This window comes from Leopardus geoffroyi, chromosome A1 (genome assembly GCF_018350155.1).
Source record: "Leopardus geoffroyi isolate Oge1 chromosome A1, O.geoffroyi_Oge1_pat1.0, whole genome shotgun sequence".
NCBI lineage: Eukaryota > Metazoa > Chordata > Mammalia > Carnivora > Felidae > Leopardus > Leopardus geoffroyi.
In genome coordinates, this window is record NC_059326.1 from 123,752,149 (window position 1) to 123,765,114 (window position 12,966).

Sequence of the window (12,966 nt, forward strand, 5' to 3'; positions counted from 1 at the left end):
TTTGCTTAGGGTTCTCCCCAAGTGCCTCCAGTAGCCCCGTATTAAAGTATACACTGTCTCCTCTGACTGTTAAGATATTCCAGCAACTGCCTTGATAGATCAACAGCAAGAAAATACTTCTCTCATGTTTCATTATGGAATTGTTCTTTGATCATTTAAAATATAAACCAAGTTTATTAATCAACCACAATCTGAGCAGCTGAAATATCCCCACCTCAGCTGTCTGCTGTTCATCCTGCATAAGCACTCAACTGTTTTCCAACTCTTGATCTTTGGGAGTCTTCCTAGGCATGATGATCATTTTTTAGGACCACCCACACCCTGGTCTTGACACTGATGACAGCAAGTCAGCTCACTAGGAGAATTCAGAGTACTGGGCACAGATGACAAACTGATTCACAGAAGTAGTGTAAGCTGAAACTTAACCCTAAATGGTGGCAAAGGGCAGAGGGACGCTAAAGCTGACAAACACTAGGCTAGTGTACATCATTTTTTATTATGCCCTCTATCTTAACTGAGGGAAATAGACAAGTTCTAAACTGATTTTCCAAATTAAATGTTGGGATGTGTCTGTGCATTTCACTACACATGACAGCCAAGTTTGTTTCATTTTAATATGTTATTCTGCCCTTTGAACCATTTATGCCAATGCTTAGCCTTTTGAAGTCCACACCTAAGCTAACTGTAGTCTTACTTTACAGCTGGGATCACTTGTTACACATTATTTATACTCCAAAGATATGATAAATTATTAAAGAAATAAAGATAAGTTTGGGGGACTAAAACCAAATACTCTGAAAGATCAAAGTTAGTAATTACCTAAATACATGTAATTCAGTCATTTCAAAATAACCTATGCACCACACTATTTTCTCACCATCACCTTTAAAAATCCATCAACCAAAAGGATTTATATATCTTTACAGTGTCCCTGTATTATGTGTCTTCCACTCAGGGTCCACCTTCCCAAAAGTGTAGTCTAAAATCACTGGTGTACTTCTACTCCTTCCTAAATATCTCTAACTACCTTCGCTCCCGTTATATTCTACTGAATATTTTTCCAAAGTCAAAATGGTCTCATCGGATTGAACGGGTATGAAAAGTCAAAATGGTCTCATCAGATTGAACAGGTATGAAGTCTGAATCACAGTCCTGATTTTTTTTAAAGAACTGATAGATTTTCTAGTAAATAAAATTAAATGTTTACACGTTTAACCAAGTGCTGCCTGAAGGAAGTGGAGTTAATGAACAAAGTTAATTTTTTGTTTAAATACTACATAAAACACTGCTCTGTGCAGTTTGTCGATACGGTTGACATGAAAATAGGACTTTGATAGCACCTTTAAACAGTATGTTCTTTTTTTTTTTTAAAGAAACCTATATTCAATTTATTTGTTTTATTAAACATAAAGATAACTTTCTCACAGCTCATGATGAAAGAGTCAAAACTTCCAAATTAATGAAATGTAAATAACAAGTCCTTACTAAGTGTTGTGTCAGGCACTGCCCTCGATGGGCAGACCATACCCCCACACTTGCTGCCCGCAGTCAGCAACCTTTCCTGATGCAGGCCTTTGGTCTGTAATGGATTTTCTGTAGTTCTGTTGGTGCAGCATCCCTTTTAGCGAGATGCGAAGTCAAGTAGAAATGAAAGACAAATACTTCTGCAGCAGCATTAGAGTACTCCAAGGGACAATCCTGCATGAACTCGGCTACTAAGTTGACCCTTCAAACGGCACAGGTTTGAACAGAGCAGGTCCACTTACACATGGATATTTTTGATAAATACAATACAGTACTGTAAATGTATTCTCCCTTCTTTAGGATCTTCTTACTTTTTCTTTTTTCTAACATACTTTATTGTAAGAATATGGTATGTAACACATGTAACATACAAAATGTGTGTTAATTGACTAGGTTATCAGTAGGGCTTCTAGGTAACAGTAGGCTATTATTAGTTAAGTTTGGGGGGGCATCGAAAGCTATAACATGGATTTATGACTGCACTGGGGGTCAGTGCTCCTAATCCCCACCTTGTTAAAGAGTCAACTATATTTGCAACTAAGTGTCCTACTAAAATTTTTATATTCAAATAGTATCTCAGAAACATATATACTTAAAAATAAAAAACTACTCTTACTACCTCTTTAAAGGAACAATCATAGGCCTGACTTTCTTTCTTTTAGTAGTAAGAATTCAGTTTAAGATGTATCTAGATCAAAGGGATCTGCTGATTTCTTAAAACTTCAGCATACTGCAGGAGAGCCAACCAGTATTACTGTGCAATTACTCTTATTTTATCTGAGCACCTGGGACATGCCAGATTCCACCATGCCCAGGTCCATGGCAGGTAGCAACGGTACCCAGAAGAACAGGAACTCACAGTCTCATGAAACAAACTTGTTTATAATGAAGGTTTTCTTTTATTAATTATGTACCACAAATTATGAGTTGATTAATTCTCAAGGCTAATAAGGAACTGTGATTATTCTTGAATAAAACATTAAATTTCTAGGGGCACCTGGGTGGCTCAGTCAGTTAAGCATCTGACTCTTGATTTCAGCTCAGGTCATGATCTCATGGGGTTCGTGAGATTGAATCCTGTGTCAGGCTCTGCGTTGACAGCATGGAGCCTGTTTGAGATTCTCTCTCTCCTTCTCTCTGCTCCTCCACTGCTCACACTCCCTCTGTCTCTCTCTCTCTCTCAAAATAAACTTAAAAAAAAAAAAACACATTACATTTCTAAATTAAGGGTTTTTTTTTTTCAATAAACTCCAAAACAGACAAGACATATATGTTATCTTGTTAGCCTATCTCCTGAATGGGACCATATTTTTTCCTGTAAACCATATAAATCTTCTTCCTAAAGTTATAAGTTATGGAGCATAAAACTATTTAATCTAAGTCACAGACTCTCTAGGTCAAGACATTATAAAATAATCTAGTCCAATCACTTGAAGTCTACTCCCTGGAGCACATTCTCTAAGCATTCCCACCTGAAATTCTAAAAACAATAGTTGCTATTATGTTTTAGTACCAATAAAACTTCTTGTGTTCACTGCTAATCATATATAGAACTTTGGCTTTTCTCTCTAGTTTGTGCCATTATCTAAAAATTCTTTAGGGGCACCTGGGTGGCTCAGTCGGTTGGGCATTCAACTTCTGCTCAGGTCATGATCTCATGGTTTGTGAGTTTGAGGGTCACGTCAGGCTCTATGCTGACAGCTCAGAGCCTGGAATCTGCTTCGGATTCTTTGTCTCCCTCTCTCTCTGCCCTTTCCCTGCTCACGCTCTGTCTCTCTCTGCCTCAAAAATAAATAAATGTTAACAAAAAGTTTTCTAAAAAATAAAAATTCTTTAAAGTAACATGGGTTAGAATGAAGTCTTAAGATTAGTTACTTGTGATTTTTTAGAACTCAGTAACTAGAAAGTAGGTACATATACACTGATTCCGCAAATTATAAAATACCCTAGGGTATAAAGTATGCTAAAAACACACTGCTATAACATTCATCTATTTCGTGACTACTGCACCAATAGCAAATGAGAGGTCTAGACATCACAGGGACTCCGAAAAAGATTAGCATAAAAGCTACACACTTTCAGTGAGGTTCTTCTAATTATACATTGTTATTCCTTTGGTCCCACTTAAAACAGCTGAGATTTTCTTGATCAAGTAACACCTTCAATTAAAGGTTCGAAAAAACACACATTGTTTTGGACATTTATGCATTCAATAATTAACAGATTAACACAAAATTAAGCCAATTGCCCAAAAGTGATAAACTTGGAAAAGTGGATTTGACTTACAACAATAATACTGAATGGAATGATTATTCCACCTAATAACGCATAAGGTATGGTGTCTTCTTTGTAAGGGTACTTGATGGACTCATCAGTACAGAATATTCCTCGCTGGAAGGGGGTATGCCTTGAAGTAAGAATTGCAAAAGGCAATCCAGCTAGCAAAAGGAATAAATGAAAATATCATTAAAATAGAAATATGAAAATTAATGGCAATAATTATCCCAGAGACTGTTTAAAAATGCATTTGCCATGAAAATAAATAAGAGCACACGTAAAAAGGAAATGCAGCAATGCATGCAACAGAAGTTAAAAAGATTACAGTTTAGATTAAGAAGGTAGAAAGAACAATGCTTAACCAATTTAACGAAGAGTATCTTCTTCCCTTTCTTCTTACCCAAATAAACTAAGCCGATTTTAGGGAAGACAAAAAAAAAACCACAAAACAAAACAAAACTCCCTTCTCATGCTCTTGTTTGCTGTTTAATCACAGGACTTTCAACACTATTCCCAAACCAATTTGTTACACACTTTGCTTCCAAAAGGAAAAAAGCATTTTGATATTCTCCTTTTTGTCTCTACATTACTACCACATTTAGACAGGACATGGTCATGGCTAAGCTACAGAGTATCTAAAAAATGTGTTATCCACTCTTTTCTATACAGTCTACAGCAAGTTTAGAGCTGCTATGAAAAGGACCTGAATTTAAACCAAGTTTAAGAAATAACAGACAATGGAGTCAAGTACAAAAACTCCAAAAGACTGTTCTCTCTGGTTTCATCACTGTTTTCCCTGAAGATCATGTCTCACACCTCCTAAAATTAAAATGTCTCTTCCCTAAAAGTCAACTTTAAGAATTCATTTCTCCTTTACTTCACTGAAGCACACATACTGATTAACATGAAGCATACTGATTAGGAATGCCCTGTAAGAGTGTTAAATTAGCAAAAACCTTCTACATGAGGTCTGTGTCAAGATTTATCCAAGAGCGGAAGATTCTCTCCCTCAGAGACCCATTCTCCCAGCAGTAATGCCATCACCATCAAGCTATCATACTCACTATATATTCAAATGTTCTTTCCATGAAACTACAAGTCTTGACAACCATTTACAGTTCTCATTAACTCCACTAACGCCCCAAAGGCTGAATGACAACTATAACTCTGCCCCTCTGCCTGAGTATCATTACTACAAATATCAAGTATGTTCTATCTAAAAGGGCCAAATGAAAAGAAGCACTTTCCACGGCGCCTGGGTGGCTCAGTTGGTTAAGCATCCAACTCTTGATTTCAGTTCAGGTCATGATCTCAGGGTTTCATGAGTTCGAGCCCTGTGTCAGGCTCTGCACTATGTACAGAGCCTGCTTGGGATTCTCCCTCTCCTCCTCTCACTCTGCCACTCCCTGACTTGTGCTCTCTCTCTTGCAAAATAAATAAATAAACTTTAAAAAAGGCGGGGAGGAGGGCCTCTGGGTGGCTCATTCGGTTAAGCGTCCAACTTCAGTTCAGGTCACGATCTCCTGGCTTGTGGGTTCAAGCCCCATGTTGGGCTCTCGGCTGACAGCTCAGAGCCTGGAGCCTGCTTCTGATTCTGTCTCTCTCTCTCTCTCTGCCCCTCCCCTGCTCACGTTCTATCTCTCTCTCAAAAATAAATAAACATTTAAAAAAATTAACAAAAAAAAAAAAGCAAAAAAAACACATTCGGAGTTATCTTCCTGCTTTTCATTTATACCCTGAATACATAAACCAAAGCTTATATCTCTGTGTTAAGCTATTTGCCAAGAGTGGCCACCCATTAGAAGTCTTTAAGACATTCACAAGGTTCCCAAAGGCATACTTATAGTAAATGCTACAATTACCAAAAAAAGAAAAGAAAAAGAAAGAAAGAAAATTAAACTATAACTGACTTTGCTAACAGACCCTTATACCACCTCTCATATCGGATTTCAGACTATCCTCTGATTCACCAACCTGTCTGCATTCAGAGGAATGGGACAAAATGCCCAAGACTTTAATACAGATACCACAGGTGAGCACAAACATTTTATACTTAGCACACACTGTGGAGGTTAATAAGCAGATCGATGATTTCAATTATTGCCTGCCCCATATAGTAACAAAACATTCATCCTTCAATAGCCATACTCTTACCCAATGAGCAAATTTATTTTGTATTCACAAAGAATCACCAAGTCCACAATTCAAATCTACACATGATAATGGAAATTTTCACTCTCTACATTGCATATTTCTGAATTAGTTGAATTTTTCAATGATTTCTTTTTTTGTGGTAAGACAAGATATCTAGTATGGAAATTAAATCCACATATAATCAGTGTCCAAAGTGCAGTAGACTTTATGTCCTTATTCTCAGGAAAAATTCCTCTTAATAAACCCAAATATATTGAAAAATGTTCTTAGCAAGCATATCCACCAAGTTGATTTTTTTCCCTCTGACCACAAAGATTATGTTGAAAATTATTTTTAGATTTAGAAAAAAGGTTTGTGGTATTTTTTTTTTTTTTAGTATAGAAGGAAACAAAATCACATACAAGTATAACTAGTCCATTTTTAAAAACAGGAATACACAAATGGAAACATATTGAGTGAATCCATTCTCAAAGAATTCTGGTAGGTGCTACCAGGAATACAAAACTGAGTAAGGCACAAAACATACATAACTGTCGCAGAGAATAAACAGAGGTACAAAAAGCTATGAAGCTTGAAAAGAGAAGCTTTGATAATATTCAAAAAAATGGTGGTAACCACAATCAGAATCTCAGTAGAAATTGTCTGGTAAAGATAGATTTGGGGATATAAAGGATTTCTGAAGCCACAGGGTAAGAGAAACTCTGCAGGACAGACAGGAAGTGAAAAGAAGTGGAGGGTGAGGCACCTGGCAATGGCGATATTAAAGGAATGAGCACAGGAGGAAGATCCACTGAGGCAAACCCGGAGGGCGGAAAAAAGGTCAAGAGAGAATAATATCACTGAGGCCAAGTCCAGAGAGAGCATCTCAGGAGGTGGTGAACTGGTCCACAGCATCCAACACATTTTTAAGAACCAGACTTAGTAGAAGTGGTTTTAATAAGGAAAAAAGGGTGGTAACCAAACCACAGAGATTTTAGTAAGGAATGATTAAAACACACACACACACACACACACACACACACTAAGCAGGAATATACCACAAATGTACACTATTCTTTTGAGAGTGTGAGTAAAGAAAAGCAATTGTATCACAGAAGGCCTTAGAAATATTTCCAAATTAATATTCGCAATCCCTCATATAAGTCCATGAGATCTATTACATCACTGCCATTATCCAACACCATTTCATTTTCACTAAAACTGAATGTAGAGCCCAAAAAGGGAATGGAGAAGACCAAATAACCAGTTGTTCACTGACCCACTTAGGGTCAGTGACCACGTCCAGATTCGTGCTCTGGAAATTTTGGCACTGGAACAAAGACTGACTCAGTCAGAGCTGGCAAGCAGCACTGAACCATGCACAAGAAAGACTGGCAAAAGAAAATGCTGAGGACAAAGCAGGACTGCAAGGAAGACAGAATGACCAGCCTGGCCCCTAAGAGCGAGAAATGGGGAAAGCTGTCTTGGCTCAGCATTGTCAAAGGGTCCCACCCATCTTGCTGTTTTGAACCTTTGAGTGTCTTGTATCCTTTCAACAAAAGCTAGTTAGAAAGGAAATCTACTCCTTGCAAACAACAGAGCCATAACTAAAATAATTATAAACATTCTTCCTACTCTGACAGCATATAGATTACTAATTTTTTGATTATGCTACATAATGCTAAGTGAACATTTCCAAATACTAATTCTTATTTTCAGTTCTAATTATTTCCTGAGAATATATTTTTTATGTGGAATTGTAGGCCAACGGATATAAATGTTAAGGTCCTTGACAAACTGCTCCGAAAAGGTTATTCTACATAATAACAATTTACTCTAACAGCCACAGGGTACATAAATATGGAGAAGTGCAAAATTTTAAGACTTATGATGCTATCTTCAGTATTAACCATACATTTCTAGGCAAAAGGGTTCCACTTACCCTTTTGTCAATGTAAATCAAACACCCTTTTCCTTTTACCTCAAAGATTACATCTCCAAAACAATCCCTTTTCATCATTAGTCAGATGACTACATTCGTCAAACCATGTTTCTCCTAATACTTAAGTTTGCAAAATTCACTTTCATTTCCTTTTGGGAAAAAAAAAAAAAAAACAAACTTTACTGAGGTATAGTTTACATACCATAAGATTCATCCACTCTAAATACATAATTCAGTGATTTGGGTAGACTTACAAAGTTGCACAACCATCACCACAATCCAGGTTTAGAACTTTTTCATTACCCTAAAAATTCTCATGAGCTCATTTGCATTCAATCCTTGCTCCCACTACCAACCCCAGGCAACCACTCATCTGTTTTATGTGTTTACATAGATTTGCCTTTTCTGAGCATTTCCAATGAATGGAATCATATTATATGTAGTATTTTCTAAGTCCTCACATCACTCAGCATAATTTTTTGAGGTTAATCCACATTGTAGCATGTACTTTGTTCCTTTTTTACTGCTAAATAGTATCATACTATATGTATATACAACATTTGGTTTATTCATTCACCAGTTAATGGATATTTCGGTTGTTTCAGTTTTTGTCTAGTATGACTAATACCACTATAAACATTTATGTATATGTTTTTGTGTGAACATAGATTTTCCTTTCTAATGAGTAGACACCTAAGTATGGAATGGCTCAGTCATATAGCATATATTTCTGTTTTAGGTTCATGTTTAGCTTATTAAGAAACTGCCAAACTATTTTCCCAAATGGCTCTACCCCTTTACATTCCTACACTCTGCTTTTTAATATGCCCATGTGGCTAGTCATATTAGCCCATGTAAGAGTCAGATTTTCTGCATGGTAAACTCATACTTACCCACAGGTAAGTACAGCGTTCTACAAGTGAATACTTATCATAATTCAAAAGAGGGTATGTGATATGGTATCTCACCACTTCCAACAACTAAATACCACAAGACCACTTCTCCATCCCTTATCAGAGATAGGAAAAGATAATATAAGAATATGGTCACACACCATCTTTAACTTCCTCTGCACAAGTACTCAGGATCTCAAAACCATGATATAAACAACAGTGTTAGTTAGAAAGACTGGTGGTGGGGTGTCCAGCAAAACTGAGAAACTGTAGTTAAGAACTTTTTTACTGTAAGCGAACGAAACAATCAGCAAAACTAAAAGGCAAATGTCAGAATGGGAGAAGATATTTGCAAACGACATATCAGATAAAGGGTTAGTATCCAAAATCTATAAAGAACTTATCAAACTCAACACCCAAAAAACAAATAATCCAGTGAAAAAATGGGCAAAAGACATAATAGACACTTTTCCAAAGAAGACATCCAGATGACCAACCAACACATGAAAAGATGCTCAACATCACTCATCATCAGGGAAATACAAATCAAAACCACAATGGGATACCACCTTACACCTGTCAGAATGGCTAACATTAACAACTCAGGCAACAAGAGATGTTGGCGAGGATGCAGAGAAAGAGGATCTTTTTTGCATTGTTGGTGGGAATGCAAGCTGGTGCAGCCACTCTGGAAAAGAGTCTGGAGGTTCCTCAAAAAACTAAAAACAGAACTACCTTACGACCCAGCAATTGTACTACTAGGCATTTATCCACAGGATACTGGTGTGCTGTTTCAAAGGGACACATGCACGCCCATGTTTATAGCAGCATTATCAACAATAGCCAAAGAATGGAAAGAGCCCAAATGTCCATCGATGGATGAATCGCTAAAGAAGATGTGGTGAGTATATACAATGGAGTATTACTTGGCAATCAAAAAGAATGAAACCTTGCCAATTGCAACTACGTGGATAGAACTGGAGGGTATAATGCTAAGTGAAATTAGTCAGAGAAAGACAAATATCGTATGACTTCACTCATATGAGGACTTTAAGAGACAAAACAGATGAACATAAGGGAAGGGAAACAAAAATAATATAAAAACAGGGAGGGGGACAAAACATAAGAGACTCTTAAATATGGAGAACAAACAGAGGGTTGCTGGAGGGGTTGTGAGAGGGGGATGGGATAAATGGGTAAGGGGCACTAAGGAATCTGTTCCTGAAATCATTGTTGCACTACATGCTAACTACTTTGGATGTAAATTTTAAAAAATAAAAAATAAAACAAGTTTAAAAAAAAAGAACTTTTTTACTATAAAGGGAACTCTTCTAATAGTGAAAACTACACAAATGTCTCCAAAAAATAATGTTTTAAGGTTCATCCATGGTGTAGCATAGACTGAGATCCTGTTCCTTTTTACTACAGAATGGTACTACATTACAGGGATATAAAACTATCTGATGCTCAGGAAAGACTGGCATGCGACTCCTGAGTCCACAGCAGCAAATCATTAAGGGGTACGCTGCCCCAAGGCTAAGAGCATTAGGCATCAGTCTGAAAAATCCTGACACAAAGATGTCAGGCACCATACCTCAACAGCCTGGAACATGAACAGACCCCACTGGGAGATATAAGATACCACCAAACAGAGAGAGAATGATGTCCTTTTGTGAAATACCTCAATGATCATAATCTTCTCCTAATTCCTCAACAAGAAGGGAAGGATGGAGATGGAGACAGGAAATGTAAAGAACTGAAAGGTATAGACTAAACTGCAGGATAATGGGTCTATTATTATTTTTGATACCTCAGTGTGGCCCTAGGCTAAACCTAAGGGAGGTGTGTGGGTTTTTAAAAATTTTTTTATGTTTATTTATTTTTGAGACAGAGACAGAGAGAAACAAAGCATTAGTGGGAGAGGAGCAGAGAGAGAGGGAGACACAGAATCTGAAGGAGGCTCCAGGCTTTGAGCTGTCAGCACTGAGCCTGATGCAGGGCTCGAACCCACAGACTGGTAGATCATGACCTGAGTCAGACACTTAACCAACTGAGCCACCCAGGTGCCCCTGGAGGTGTGTGTTCATTTAGTCTACCTTCTTTATTAAGTCATTTGAAAATATACCTTTGTTTACTTACCAATGGGGAAAATTCCAAGTAGGAAAGAGTCAATTTTGAAAATACCAGTTGCCAAAGATGCTAGTGAGGACCTAAAATATAATCGTACTTAAAAAGATAATAACAAGAATATGTCAAGGCTTAATTTCTTTTCCTTCTGCATATATTTAAAGAGAATGAGGGTCGCCTGGATGGTTAAGTTGGTTAAGCTTCCGAATTCGGCTCAAGTCATGATCTCACGATTCGTGGGTTAGAGCCCTACATCAGGTTCTCTGCTGACAGCTAAGACCCTGGAGTCTGCTTCAGATTCTGGGTCTCCTTCTCTCTGCCCCTCCCCTGCTTGTGTTGTGTGTGCATCTCTCTCTCCCAAAAATAAGTAAACATTAAAAAAAAAATTTAACGAGAATGAAACCATGGTGACTATTCAAGAGAACCTGTGAAGGCACTCTGCCCCATTCACACATATAATAAAGTGTACTTGGGTACATGGGAGTACGTGATAAAATAAAGTTTGGGAAAGAGAGGAAATGAACTAGAAACAAAAACAATTACTGAACTACACCAAAAAACCAAAGTCAAGAAAAGGAAATGAAGATCAGTTTTTTTAAAGCACTGAATCTTTCTTTTGCTGTAAACAATTCAGAACACTCACCTTATATATAACATACCCTCATGTTAACAGAGCACTGATATGAGTATATTTCATTAATATTAATCTTTACTAAAGAGATGTTTTTTTTTAAAAATTAAAAATAATTTAACCAGCACAATAAATTATAACTTAAATTAACTGAAACTAGAACATTTTCCTATTTTAAAACTACCACTAAATCTTAAAGAAAGAACTCTGAAAAGCTTAGTATTAACTACATTTGAACACAATTCTGTATACAAATCAAAATGTTAAAGAATTTTGTCTGTAACAGAAGTCTTATGAATTCAAGAAACTTAAGGAAGATATAAAAATAACTGTTATTTTTGTCAACATTAAGGGATATTATAATTCAAATAGAGAAGGTAAAATCTCAAAGACTTGAGTACCATTTCTTTAATAAAGAAGCAATCATTCAACAATTAAGTGGGTTCCTACTACTCTGTACCAGGCACTAGTTTGAGGCAAGGAGGAACCACAGATTCAGCACAGATCTTATAGGGTCAAGTTCTGGATTAATTTTCATTGATCTTTTTTTTCTTTTTGAGAGAGAGAGACAGAACAGGAAAGGGGCAGAGAGACAGAGGGAGACAGAATCTAAAGCAGGCTCCAGGCTCTTAGCTGTCCACACAGAGCCTGATGAGGGGCTCTAACTCAAGAACTGTGAGATCATGACCTAAGCCAAAGCTGGACACTCAAGTGACTGAGCCACCCAGGTGCCCTTTATTTTTTTTTTTAATGTTTATTTATTTTTCAGAGAGAGAGAAAAAGAGAGAGCAAGCAGGGAAGGGACGGAGAGAGAGAGGGATACAGAATCCAAAGCAGGCTGCAGGCTCCGAGCTGGAGCCCAAGTCAGACACTTAACTGACTGAGACACCCGGGCACCCCTGGATTCATTTTGAAAGTAGAGTCAACAGTATTTGCTGAAGGATGGGCTGGATATAAGTGTGATAAAAGAGGAATCATGAATGACGCTGAAGTTTACCATGTGAGAGACCAAAAGTTTAAAGTTAAATTAACTTGGGGAAGGGGTGGGGGGTGGTGGTGACTGGCTGGCTCTGTCAGTAGAGCATGTGACTCTTGATCTTAGAATTGTGAGCTTGAATCCCACACTGGGTGTGGAGCCTACTTAAAAAAATAAAATAAAATAAAATCTTAAAAAATAATAATAATAAAGTTAAATTAACTGAGACAGGGAAGATTGGAGACTGAATATCAGAGCGGGCAACAGATAGCTCCAAGAGTTGAAACTTGGATGTACTGAGTTTGAGGTGCTCATTAGTAGACATATCAAGTAGACAGCCAGTAAGCCCACTGAGGGAGAGGTCCAAAATGAAGATATAAATTTGTCACAGAGGTGGTTTTCAGAGCTATGAAACTGGATGAGATCACCAAGAAATCGGTACAGATTGAAAAGAAGACCAAAG

The 12,966-nt window shown here is 37.3% G+C and overlaps 1 protein-coding gene across 5 annotated transcripts in view; it reads right to left on the reverse strand.

The window, feature by feature from the left end:
* PLPP1 (phospholipid phosphatase 1) overlaps window positions 1-12,966 on the reverse strand; it is a 91,332-nt gene that overhangs the window by 31,859 nt on the left and 46,507 nt on the right. Inside the window, exon 2 of one of the 5 annotated variants that reach the window (XM_045493384.1) lies at window positions 3,811-3,962. The exons of the other annotated variants lie outside the window; for them this stretch is intronic. Coding sequence (XP_045349340.1) covers window positions 3,811-3,962 — 152 coding nt within the window. The remainder of the gene's footprint in view (window positions 1-3,810; window positions 3,963-12,966) is intronic. 5 annotated transcript variants of the gene reach the window in all.